Below are 13,307 nucleotides of genomic sequence, written 5' to 3'. Positions count from 1 at the left end.
AGGCTGAACTGGAACTGGAACCAACCCGGTCGCGCCAAGCCCGCTCTAACCTCCGATATCTCATCCATCTTCTCTTCCTCTTCTTCCTCTTCCTCTCCCCTCAACAATCCAACCTCATCCACATCCACTCCATTCAAAAACCCACGGGAATACTACCCCGTCGGCCTTCACCATGGCCTTCCGCAACGGGTCCTTTGCGACCTTCCTAATCGTCTGCCGTACGCCACCACCTCCCCCATACCCTCTCCCCCAAACACTCACACTCCCCCCAATCTCACCCCCCAACCTACCAACCAACAACCCACTAACAAAACGAATCAATAATAGCAACATCCTTCTTCCTCGGCCTCATCTTCTCCCTCTTCCCCTACGACTACCCCATCCTGTGGTCCACAACCCCCACCCCAGCAACCCACTTCGACTACTTCGAATCGCACCTCCGATTCCTGCACGCCTCGCCGCCCCTAATCCCGCGCATCCTGCACATCGTCATCTTCCTGGGTCTTCTGGGTCTGATCATGAAGCTCTACAAACCCTCCGAAAGTAATATGTTGTTCGATGGCGCTAGTCTCGTGCTGTATATGTGTGGGATTACGGTGTATATCGCGAATATTGTTAAGGGGTTGAGGTTGGTTAGTGGTGGGGTTTATGGGGATGAGTTGGTTAAGAATGGTGGAGGTGGTGGTGGGGATGAGGGGGTGGATGTGGAGCAGGGGCAGATTCTGGGCAGGGAGGATAGTTTGAAGGTGTTGGCGGCGAGTAATACTATCCTTGCGCTGGTGTTGGTTGGTGTGCTTGTGTTGCAGGCGGGGCAGTGGTATGCGGAGAGGAAGGAGGCGCAGGAGGTGGAGAGTTTTGCTACTTCTTCGAAGAAGAGTTCTAAGGAGGGGGAGAAGGAGGGGGGAAGTGAAGGGGGGAGTAAGAAGAAGAGGAATTAATCAGATAAGTTGGGTGGGTGGGTTTGGGGGTGAGAGGTGAGATGGTGTGTGTTAGGGAAGTCAGGAGGTATCAGGGTGTGTGTGTATGGTATCAGTTACTATGAATTGCAGTTTCAAAGGTATCATCTATGTACAGCATAGGTATCAGTTCAGTAATGCACAGTTCATCATCCAATCCATCATCAATGCAATCAATGCAAGCAAGTTGTTACACCCAAGCATGGCCTCCTTCACATCTGCAGTCCCTCCGGTCGGAATGAAAATGGACTCCGCGGCAGGTCCGGCGTCCGCGGGCTCAGTGCTTTTGCGAATAGTTCCTCGCCTGAATCGGCGCTCGCTGTGCGCGCCATCCCTCCCATCGAGGCGAAGCCCGTGTGGTGTTCGACATTCTGCTGTGCCTGTACTGATTCCGGCGGGTAGTGCACCACCGTTCGTAGGGCCTCTGGCGCTACGGGCGCAGGACTGCGCGTCGGTCGATGTATACTGTGGAAGGAGTTGAACGAGGAGACGGCCACGTCGGGGGACTGGGGGGATAGTAGATGTCGCGCTGAGGCTGATCATGGCATTGTTAGCATCAGTCTGGTCTCCAGTGTGTGGGATCTACGTACCCTCCTTCGGGGACAGTTCCCGCTCGCTCGTCTGCAGTTTCAGCCCCTTGAGCTTCTCGCCCAGCTTGCCTCCACTGCTGGGTGATACCGGCGTCGCAGGTCCCATGGGATAATGCGGATCCGGGTGACTCTGCCCGACCACCTTGGGCCCGTCAGGAGACAGCGACACGCCAAAGTTGGATTCGATCCACTCCTTCTCCTGTAGAGCCATGTGCAGCGCAATCCCCTCGGCGTTGTTTAGACATTCATCCCGGATCTCCTTTTCCAGCACCTGCAGCCGCTTCTTCGCCCATATCGTGTGTAGCACACCCTTCTTGCCCGCCGAGCGACCATCAGCACCGAGCTCTGGAGGAAATATCGCCGGCAGCGGGTTCAATTGCATGGGTTCGGGGTTCTTGGCGGACGGAGGTGCGTGAGCCGGGGGCTCGTATGACAGGGTGACGGTGGGAGGGATGGTAACGTGTGGCGGCAGTAGAAAGTACATTCGACGGGTGTTGTCGCTCGTCTTCTCATCGGCAGGGAGAACGGCGGTTTTACCCTCCCAGGCAACATGCCAGGAACCCCCGGGGAAGGAGGAGGAGCGAGCTATAGCGTCGTCCTCCCATTCGATCATCATGATTTTGGTGCCATCGTTGGCTTTGCCCGCCTCGAACTCGAAGCGGGCCAGGGCGGTGATCGTAATGGGACCCGTGGAGAAGCGGTGGGAGTCGAGGGCAGCAAAGTCACTGTTTGGGGTGAAAGGCGTAGGGAGCGAGTGAGCCATGGCAAGAGGGCGGTCAGACGGGATAGATAAGGGGGAGGGAGAGAGAAGGGGGTTTTAGAGGAAGAGGAAGAGAGAGAGAGAGAGACAGGAGAGGAAGATCGAGGGGGATTCGAATTCGGATATCAGGAAGAGGAGGAGATGGAGCAAGTAGCGCAAGACACTAGCAGATAAGATGGCCGAGGATGCATATGGAGGAAAATAGAATAGAATAATTGGAGAGGCGCTGGAAAGGGTTGTTGGGAAGGAAACGGCGCGGCGCAGATCACGGGATAAGAGGGGATCACCGCATCAGGCAATTCGATGCATAACAACAATATTAATATTAATCAATATGATTATATTAGTTTGGTCGGGAAGTTCAGTTTCAGTGGGGAAGATGTTAGATGAGTATCTTTCTCGAAGGGCAGTCGAAATGGTGTCGAGATGAGAAGATGGGAAGGGAGAGAAAAGAAGATAGAAGAAGAAGAGGAGTAAGAATGGAGAAAAAGAGAGTGAGAGGGGCATCCACGAGCACTTCTTCTTCTTCGGCTTCTTCTGCTCTTCTTCCTCTTCTTTTGCTGCTTCTTCTTTCGCCGCTTCTAAATATAGCCTCTTGGCATCACACCGCATCGGTCAGCATCTTTCACTACTGTCTCAATCAGCTTTTTTCCACTCTCTCCCTCACTAGTAGCCTCTCACTCTCACTCTCAGTTCCAGAACCCTAAAGAATTTCCCCCCGCCCTACCATGGTTGGCTCCGTCAGGCGTCCCCTCTTCGGCCGAATTCCATGGTTCAGTTGCCCGTCAGTCAGCCCGCCAGAACACTAGATCCCATGGTTGATGAGCAAACCACAGATGATGTCAATCTCACCAACTAGTTAGACAAAGGGAAGACAATCACAGGCAGGAAGAGAACCTGTCTAGCACTACCCAACAAAGTGCTAGGAGTTCATGTGCGGACACTGGTCTAGATGTAGTCCTTCATTGCCGCCGTGATGGTGGCACAGTGGTTATTAGACGCCTATCACCATCACCCACTGAACCAACAGTGACTTCACCCCCATCCACTTGTCTCTGTGTTTTTCCTTTCTCTTTGTTTTGTTTTTCTCTGTCTCCCTTCATTTCTTGTAAAACCAGTCGTACCAAACCGTATCATACCCAAGCGCTGGATCACCACATGGGCGACAATACGCGGGGTCGAGTCACCCTTCCTTGGACACCAGCTGTGGTTATTGCCCCATGACCCGCTCACCGAGTGATGAAGAATAGTCGTCATGCAGGGGAATTGCGCTTAAGGTTGTATAAGAACCTGACAGCCACGCAGTGTTGTTGCTATATTCATCACCACTGGAGGCCAGTCCGGGACATTGATTGGCTCACAGTGCAGCATCAAGGAGGGGAGCGTCGTCAATCCACTGCTGCAGCGAGCGGGAATCATGCATCCTTTGTCACAGGGGCGGCATAACCTTGTTAACCGCTGGAAATCTGGTTTAGTTAGGTAGACAACCAACTAAGTAAGTTCTGGTGCCAGATGGGTACCCCTCGTGAGGATGGGACGACTATGCAAGTATCAGTATCTGATTTGACAGGGCACTCTGCCTATGTGAACCACGTACTAGTCTGACTAAATTCTGCAAAAGATGAGCGGAGAAGCTACTGGACTGGGCAATTATGGATGGTCTCAGCCAGTCAAATCAAGCCTCTCAGGAACAGCTCCGAGGGGCAATTCGGACGGAGTGTGAGGGGCTTGGCTATGTCCACACACACTTTGCTCCATTGAACTCAACTTCTACCAGGTAGGTAGGAGACCGGTATTGAAAGGGAAACATAGCATGCAAGCAATAAGAGAGTCCATCTCCATCATCAACTTCATCTTGGATGCTCAACAATACATATATCCATCGCATCCATTGCATCCAACACCGTCGTGCTCGTTACCAAAAATATCCCCATGAGGTCCCAGAAATAGCAATACATAAGCACCGAGCAGGGTACACCTGCACCAGGACCCCAAGGCCAATCAGATTGCGGAGGGCTAGGACTAGTCCAGTAGACCCTGGCGTTACCAGAAATAACTTCCCTGCTGCGATGAAAATAGAAATACCCCTCCAGACACTTGCTCACACGCGAGGATTCGATCCCGTCTCTCCGTCGGCGCTTAACAGACAGCCTATGATTGAACGAGTCAAAGGAGTATCCACAGCAACTAACCTACCATCTGTCCGGAATCCAGCGCTATCCCTCCTAGCAGGGGGCGGACCAACTGATCGACCAGGATGGAAGGCTTCAGAAGCGCCAGGATTGGGTCGAATAGATGGAGGGACGGCATGACCAGGGAGTGTCTACTTTAGCGCCGAGGGTAGTAATAGTGCCGGCCCCTCGTTACCTTTTTGGGAAGCATGCAACGATGGACTAACTGACTAATGACTGACTAGAAGGATTCCAGCGAGAGGATGGGTGATCCTCCGAGCGGCTGAGATCCCGGCGGCAAAATGACTGGGCGTTGAGATGTGATGAGATGGCGTCCAGGTGCATTAGGTTTGGTGATGGGATTGCCGTGTGTGCAAGTAAGCAGATGACATAACCGCTTAGTGACCAGAAGAATCTTGTTTTTCCAATCAGACTGGAGGAAAGAGTGTGCAATACGCAGTATGCAGTATTGGAGAGGGAAACATCCAAAAATAGGACATTAATTCGTCTAACTACTATTACAGAGTAGTATCTACTACTGACTAGTAAGTATTTACTATCCACACGTCATCTCCATCCCCCACACATCCCTCTTATACCATCTCACCAATCATATTGACATATAGAAGAGGGGAAGATCCACTGCGGCCCCATCGGGCTTAGTGCCGGCGCTTAACTGCAGCGGCCACTTTATCTTTGTATCAAATCAATTGAAGGGAAGAAGACAGACACTCTGCTGGCTGGACGCGGACGCGCCGGATGTGTGTGTCTGTGTCTGTCTATACGGTCTGTGCAATGAAGTCGCAGTCTGCAGTGACTACTACTTACTCCCAAGTAATCACAGAAGAGGAGTCATGAGGCTGAAGTACACCCGACTCACAGTTACAGTGTACTCCTACTTGGTATTCAGCTACTATCTCTCTCTATTGCCACAGCCAACAATCCCCTACCCTATAATCTTACCACCAACAGGGTACTAGTATAATCCCACTAACCCCCAACCCAATTAATCAATCTAGAAGCCCTTCGAACACCCCCTAGAACCAAAGTAAATAACTACCGACCCTATTACCTAGAAAGTAATCATCTCCGTCCACCACTGCCCCCATCCCATCCTCGTTTCCCCACTAGCACATCAAAAGCAGGCCAATCACCCCGACCCGCAATTCTTCAGCAACAAGATGAAACAAAGAGCGCGCCTTGTCATCCAATCATGGGTCGAGATGCACCCGTCCTAGATCACAGCAGGCCGTTCACATCGTTGTGATTCGTTGGGGATAAGCGATGGCATGCATACTAGGAGTAAGTAACCTAGTAGTAGGTACTTGAGATTGATTACTGTGTTAGGAGGGAGTGAGAGTGAGGGTAAGATGTAGGGTTGTTATTGCCGCCAGGAAGATAGATGATGGGTTTGGTTGGTATTGTATGGTATTGGTATGGTGGGTGGTGGTGCGTTACGTAGGGCTTGTTACGGCGGTAGTAACTGTGTATTTTATTTCTATGGCTGTGTCTGTCTGTCTGTCTGTGTGTTGGAAACACAGTTATTTCTTTCTACATCTATCCTTATGAAGTATTACTACTGTGATGGTGATATACAAAGACAATCAAACTCTCTATTTACTTGAAGTCACATTACACATCCACATCTACACCCTTCCCAGCTCAATCACCTCCACTACTTACATACATACCACATAGCATAGTTAGTTACTATCTTCTATCCAACAATCCCTCTCTACAACACCACAATCTATAACTACAATCCCAATATCCTCTACACCCTACACTCTACACCTCAATCAACTACTACGACTACTACTTACCCCTCCAACTAAATCCACACCGCGCCTGTGCACTCACCAACCACCACCCTCACCGCGCCAAAACCTCCCTTCCCCCCTAGTCCAAAGCCTAACTAACTAATCAACTAACTAACTAGTAACTCTCCAACCACCAAACCCAACCCAATCCACACCAATCATCCCCGTTACCATATCCCCGGGTACAAACCAACCCAACCAACCCAGTAGCCCAATCCCGATAGACAAGGGAAGAAAAAATTCAATGCGGCGCAGCACCGCGCATCTCAGCCTATCTCAGCCTTTCCTATCAGCTTGGACGGTGCGTAGATTAAGTGGAGATCCATCGCTTAGTATTGTGATTCCTGGTGGATAGGTTTACACGTGGTGGAATTGGAGGGGTTACCCACTCTTCATTAGTTAGTAGTTACTATTAGTATGATTGAGTAGGAGGAAGAAAAGAGGGGTTCGTTGGGTTGGTATCTTCCTTATCTGTGCGTACATCATATTATATTCTTGGATATTGGTTTGGGAACTGGGAGTTCATTGAATGAGGGGTGATGGGGGAAGAGAGGGGTTGGGCTGGATTTATCATGAGGCTCTGGCCAGAAGCGCGACGAACTGGGTTGGTTTAGAACTAGAATAGAATGTTGGAATTGAAACCGATAGATGTCAATGGTGGGGATCATAGTACTCCGTTGTGGTCGTGGTCGAGCCTCTGCTGGGCGTATATACCCTGCTTAGTATATTGCCAACGCATACACATTCCATTAATCAACCCTGTAAGTGCTATTACCATTCTCTACTACTACTACATACTTACTGGTAATGCTACATGGCTTACTGATGATCACATGAAGTTGAAGTGAGGAAGAAAAATAATTTTCAAATCGCACTGCTTGCTCCGAACAAAACTGATAATAAAATGTCTCGCTTGCTTCTTCCCCCCGCCTCCTAACTCCTAACGCCGGACCCTGCGCTAGTACCATGACCATAGAGAAAACAACAGTAAAAAGAAAATCGTGAATCGAACTAAAATCCTGCTTAGGAATCTTCTTCTTCCTCCTCCTCCTGCTTGGTCTCGTTATGCTTTCTCCGCTTCCCCTTGGGCGGATCCTCAAGTTGCGTCCGCTTATACGTCACCGTGTGAGTGACAACATGACGCACGCTGACTCTCCCCACCGTTGCACTCCGGGGACCATCCCAGTAGCGCATCTTCCAATCGGCCGGGGAGTACGAGTAAGAGTAGGGTGATAGGACGGGCGTCGTTGCACTGCGCGGCGTCTCCAGCGTAGGTGAATACCGCATTGGCGGCGGGATGCGCAAGCGACGCAGACTCATCATGTCACGACCGTGCGGTGCACTTCCATAGGGAGATGGAGGTGGTAATGTTGCTGTAGCTGGTCTGGTTGGTTCGGGGAAGCTGAATGAACCACTGACTGCGCTGGCTGGTTGGGATGTGGGGGTCTTGTTGGCCTTGTCCCAGACGAAGCGGGTGACGGTACCTCCATTGCCATCCGGGGTGAAGACAGGCGTGAATGATTTGAGGAATTCGGTGTATGCAGCGGGAGGTGTGATAGGTGTTGAGAGACTCTCATCTTGTTGCTTTCCTGGAGCGCCTAGCCTCACTCCATTGTCTGGTTGCAGTTCCGAGGGGAACGTCATATTCTTGGGCGTCCGCAACGGATGGAGGATTGGTTTGGCAGGCATTTTGACGGTAGATCTGAAGTGGTGTATGAGAAGACTGCACGAGGTAGACTGTTTATATGACACGTCCACAGCAGATGACTGGTGAATCACAAGGTCGCGCCTGAGCTAGTCACGTTGTGCGTGGCAGTAGAAGGGAAGCGTGGTATAGTATAGTAGAGGCAGATGTAGGCAGCTGCGAGCCTGAGGCAGCAAGGGACTTGAAGGTAGGGCAGGTATCGTCCACCAGGATGACAGCAAGCACGAAGCTATATAGTAAGGACAGATGGAAGACCCTTCGGCTGCTCTAGCGCGCAAGGAGAAAAAGGAGAGAAAAAGTAGAGGGAGGGAAGTGGAGGAAGATTATTTATCTCGAGTTGACGCCGACGCAAAGGCAGACGGATTTCCTGTACGGTACGGGTATTGCAGTCTGACACGGTAAAGTTACCAGACAGTAAGATACCGTGTGAAACGCTAACCCCAAAGCAGGCTAAACGCTCAGCTCCTTTCAGCAACTCGGCGCCAAAGCCTCGCCTTCTCTCCAAAAGCACCGAGTCGGATGGTGGCGATCTTTGGCCGCCAGGAGCACGGCAGAGTTGAGGGTGTGTGGAGTGTCAGGATGCGGATGAGGGGATCGGGTAAGGCGCTTGCCGTGCCTGCTTGGCTGGCAGTGATCAATGTGAAGGAGAGAATGAGGAAAGTGAAGTGTTGCTGCTGCTGCTGCTGTTTGGATGGATATTGAACTGCGTCGACGTCCTCCTTCTTATACCTTTGCTCTAGGATATAGAATCGCTGGTCTGTCTGTCCACAGCGGGAATCCAACAGTCCAACAAGCCAAATTCTCCAGGAAGTTTCGCGCCTGGTTCATCGAGTCAAAGTCTCCGTTACCCTGTCAATGTTCCCAAACACAAATGCATCCTGCATATACAACATGCCCTTATCGCCGGGACGGCACTCATTTCTTGACTCCTCACGATCTCTCCGGCTCGAAGATGTGCGTTGGCCCCTCCTGGTTCGCTCAGCGTTAACGCGCAAGCCCACCTTCCGGCAAGAGGGCGGCTCGCCCATCCGCAACCCCAACTTCTGCACAAGCCATGGCTTCAGAACACCTATTGCGTGCTGTGGTTAGCGCTGCTTGTTGCATCCTTCAATTCCATTGTTATTCTACTTTGGCAGCTGGGCCAATCTGCCGATGCTGCTTGTCTCTCTACCTTATTTTGTCGGCACTTAATCTATCGGGCGGCTGCAAGTAATGCTGGTGTCTTCACGTCTCTTCACCCTTCTACGAATCAGCGGGCCCATCAGACTGGTGAGGGTCCTCGTTGCCATGGGATAGCGGGTTGCAGGCGCGGGGTTTGTGACTGATCTCGACTTGCCTGCAATGTTGCTACTACCACACCTTGGCGTTCCTGCGGCCATGTCACACCAGCACTTGCAGAACCTGGCTTGCCATCGTTACGATCGGTTGGCTACGGGTAGCTGATGCACATGGCTGCGTGTGAACCCCTCTTTATGCTCAGACGCTCTGTGCATCCAACGGCGCGGGATTGTAGTAACTGCATTGCAAGCCGGCCTAGAAACGGCACGATATCCAGTAGCCGACACGTTGATACCTTGTTGGTTTAGACTAATATCCTGGGTTTACAGATCTATGAAGAGTCTGCTTCTAAGGATGGAGAGAGTTCTGTTGCTGGTTGCATGGTTAAAGGTATAGTCTACTGGTAACTAACAGCGCCAGAGCTTGGGCCCAACAATTCATCTCGGTGCAAAGTAACGCTGCAGAGGATCAGAGCACGGAAGCGCCATCACCATTGTCGGTTACGCCACAGCGTCTCTGTTTCTTGACTTCCGTGGCATGTAGTGTCACACTCGAGTGCCCGCATGGTAAAGATGCAGAAAGGCATTCGAAATGGGGTCGCTCAGACTGCAGTTGTCACCCACAGCGCTTACTTCACGTCCCGCAACGAGCAGGATTGTCGACAGCCTGTCAAAGACTTACAAGGACACCCACACCAATCCATTCCCCTCATCTTTCATTGACTCACCGGAGGAGCCGTAGGCCAATCTCTAGATATGTCCTCGTGTGCTAGGAAGGTTCCTCCACCAGATACACCACATCTGTGATGTAACATTCACCAACCAACAACAACATCGACAACCGAAATCACAAGCCTACCACCTATGCTGCCTCCTAGTCCTCCAGCTTGCCTATCAATAACCGAACCAACATATACTAATGACTTGAACCAGTGAAAAAAAAACCAAGTGGTAACCAAACCATCAAGTCATGCCAAATTCTCGACGCATCACATGCGCACACTCATCGAGCGCCGTGGCTAGACCCTAAGTAAGTAGGGACATGACTGCCCTGACCCAGATGTCTCATGCTGCAGAGGATTTTAGCCATATGATACCCTTGCTCCACCAGGAGTGAACACCTTAGACGTCAGAATCAGTCGTTTCTCGATGTATTCTGATTGAAGGCAAACCAGTACTTGATTGCTCACGTTTCCTTTCCGTCTCACTACTGGTAATGGACTACTATCCAGTTGAGCATACACTTATTACATGCAATAAAACGATTCTAGTAATTCTCTGCTCATATTTTACCTACAGATCAAGAACCAGTTCCAAGAGACAGACACAAAGAAAGGCATACAATATCCCCTCAATTATTCAAGGCTAATAATCAGCTTCTTTCCTCATATTGTTATGTCAAATCGTGCACATCCCCCTCACAACTCAATCCCCAAATCACGCCCAGCTCTCGAAATATTTTCCATCCCGTCAGCTGAACAGCCCACCTCAACTGATAGATAAGTACAACAGAGGTATTACCTACCTCGACAGACTTCGCCGCCTAACGCTCTCATCTATCGACCCTCTCTTGACTGTCAAACCGAGTTGCGTACACTAGACAGCTAAGGAGATTTAAGCCCTTCAGTCAACTCTACACCCTAGATCCACATTCTGGTAGGGTTGAAAGATGGTGGTTGAGTCGGGGAGAAGACTACTACTCTCGGCGATTTTCGAAAAGGCGAGAGGGCGAAAAGAGGAGAAAATTGGACTGACTCGTTGGGGCTTGTTCTCTTGCATTGTGCGTCTAAGCCCTTAGACTATTGAACCATGACTTATTGTGATATACGTATCTACTGTTACCTTATGTACAAGAGTGTATCTCGATAATCAAAAGCGTAAACCTGCGCCTCTATCCAATCCATACCGGTCAGCTAGACTTTGTACTTGGGCTTCGGAGAGTATGCCCTCTAGAACACTGCCTATAGATCATACTAATCAGCTAAGGGTGAAACATAAGACATTGCAAGGGTAAACTACTTACCAAACTTATCCTCACGACCCTCCCTCCATTCCCGCACACGACTTCTCAGTTCTCTTGTTGATATAAATTGACTTTGAAGACCCTGAGCAAAATCATCCCCGATAGTATCAATAGCCTCAATGCGCTGTAACATCTCCTTGGTACAGCCATAACCCCCCAACCAGGCATCTCGAATAATACTATCAAGCATAGGCCTGCCGGTGTGTATACTCGGCAAGACCAACATACCATGACTGTCAACAGACAGTTCAGGCTTAGCACCATGTTCCATTTGATATATCAGCGACCCCATGGCGAACATATCTGTTTTCTCAGATAAAGTCCGCGAAGAGCCGTTTATCAAAGAAACATCATTTGGCGCACCGAGAGGACTGGAAGCGCTAAAGTTAGAGAGAATTACGCGGTCGTGCTCATCTAATAGAAGATTGTCCATCCGGACATCTGCGTGCACGATGCCAAGGTTGTGGATATGGCATAGTGCATGAGCAAGATCGCGGTACCAGCGAATTCGTTGGCGTTGAGGGGGCAATCTATCCTCGGATAGTGGGTGGTATTTGCGGAGGTAGATACCCTCTAGATAGTGGGTGTCGATTGGTTCTATGATGTGAGGGTGTGGTTGTTTCTGAAGTAGTTGTAGGACAGTTCGTTCGTTTTGTAATTGGTTAATTTGGGAGGGGGTGTTTGAGGCGTAGTGTCGGTGGGCACGCTCAGAGGCATTGTTTCCAGGTGGTACATATAATAAGGGTGATTTGAGGACTATGTGATCATTCACTTTGTGAATCTGAAAAGAAGATCCGATTTCAATGACTTCCAAGTCGTGTTGAGGGTGCAATTGTAGAGTGTACGTCTCGCACTGCGATGTTGAGGTATCATCACCAGCCGGATGACTAGCCGCCTCAAGATCGTCAGGTTTTCCAGATCGGGGCGGACGATATTCGATAGATCGTGGAAATATATGAGATAAGAAGCCGAATGCGCGATAACCAAGATAGCCGAAGTAGCGCAGTGCAGTCAATGCTGGCGAAAAAAATCGCCAGAGATATGACAGCATCTTGCAAGAGTCATTGAGGAAGATGAATTAATTTGAAAGGACTTTCGATTGCACTGAGGTTGAAGCTCTCGAGTATGAGGGGAGGGTTTTTAAATGAGTATATTCGTCAAGACATCTTGGCGTGAAATGATGGATACAAGAGCCAGCGCATCAGGGGAATGGCGATACCCAACAAGTGCAAGTCACGTGCAAGATGTATGCTAGTCGGTTATTTTTGCTTCTTGGGTCTGTTCGACATCCGAGAAATTTATGATGATAGACCCATGCTTTATTTGTCGAATTAGCGTATCTTAGACTTCATCCTAGGGTGATTTTGAGTACTGTAAACGGAGTGAGCTGAAGGGACTGTCAAATGAGTAGGGTTCTTTTATGAAGCGACAAAGAGCACATCGCATATACTTCCGAGTCTAAGACAGCATTACTCATAAATCAGGCTTATGACTGAATCATCTGTGGTATAAGGAGTGACAAGTTTTGTTTTCGAACCAAGACATATGATCTGATCATACAACTAACCAATCCCAAATAAAGCAAGATAAAATGTATCAGCAACACATGCAATCAATAAATCATACCAAACATGAGGACATCAACATATATGGGTTTGTAATATTTGTCATGCGAAAACAACCAAACTCCTGCTCCAATGCGCCGGCCAAGGGGTATGGGATATGACTGTCAGCGCCGTGCGGTTATTCCCGCTCCACCTCATGAGAAAAGACATGGCATGTCATCGCTCCGGCCTGCGAATACGAGACAGCCGGGTATATCGTAGCGAAAGAATAAAACGGAGAGCCAAAAGTTCTGGTCCGAACCAATAGTGTCTATAGGGGCTGGACTTTTGCCGGAAAAGTGAGAAAACAGAATTGCAAGCAGGCAGAAGGGCCTCCTCAGGAAGGAAGCCCGGGACGATATCCAGTCGCGCTTGCCTGATCGAATCGTTCGTGCTTGTCA

At 49.9% G+C, this 13,307-nt stretch overlaps 4 protein-coding genes across 4 annotated transcripts; 1 reads left to right on the top strand and 3 right to left on the bottom strand.

The window, feature by feature from the left end:
* Positions 1-172: 172 nt before the first annotated feature.
* AtWU_03156 (putative secretory component protein shr3) lies at positions 173-938 on the top strand (the record flags this gene model as incomplete). The annotated part of the gene is made up of 2 exons (XM_035498269.1): positions 173-218; positions 328-938. 2 exons carry the CDS (start codon positions 173-175, stop codon positions 936-938), a joined length of 657 nt encoding a protein of 218 aa, XP_035354162.1.
* Positions 939-1,168: 230 nt separating this feature from the next.
* AtWU_03155 (uncharacterized protein) lies at positions 1,169-2,309 on the bottom strand (the record flags this gene model as incomplete). The annotated part of the gene is made up of 2 exons (XM_035498268.1): positions 1,169-1,491; positions 1,547-2,309. The coding sequence occupies 2 exons, from the start codon at positions 2,307-2,309 to the stop codon at positions 1,169-1,171; spliced, it is 1,086 nt and encodes a 361-aa protein (XP_035354161.1).
* A 5,011-nt stretch (positions 2,310-7,320) lies between these two features.
* On the bottom strand, positions 7,321-7,986 carry AtWU_03154 (uncharacterized protein; the record flags this gene model as incomplete). The annotated part of the gene is made up of 1 exon (XM_035498267.1): positions 7,321-7,986. One exon carries the CDS (start codon positions 7,984-7,986, stop codon positions 7,321-7,323), a length of 666 nt encoding a protein of 221 aa, XP_035354160.1.
* A 3,162-nt stretch (positions 7,987-11,148) lies between these two features.
* AtWU_03153 (serine/threonine protein kinase) lies at positions 11,149-12,353 on the bottom strand (the record flags this gene model as incomplete). Its single annotated transcript, XM_035498266.1, has 2 exons — positions 11,149-11,240; positions 11,303-12,353. The coding sequence occupies 2 exons, from the start codon at positions 12,351-12,353 to the stop codon at positions 11,149-11,151; spliced, it is 1,143 nt and encodes a 380-aa protein (XP_035354159.1).
* Between the last annotated feature and the right edge of the window lie 954 nt (positions 12,354-13,307).

This window comes from Aspergillus tubingensis (assembly GCF_013340325.1).
Source record: "Aspergillus tubingensis WU-2223L DNA, scaffold_4, whole genome shotgun sequence".
Classification (NCBI taxonomy): domain Eukaryota; kingdom Fungi; phylum Ascomycota; class Eurotiomycetes; order Eurotiales; family Aspergillaceae; genus Aspergillus; species Aspergillus tubingensis.
This window is presented reverse-complemented; position numbering and strand designations above follow the sequence as displayed.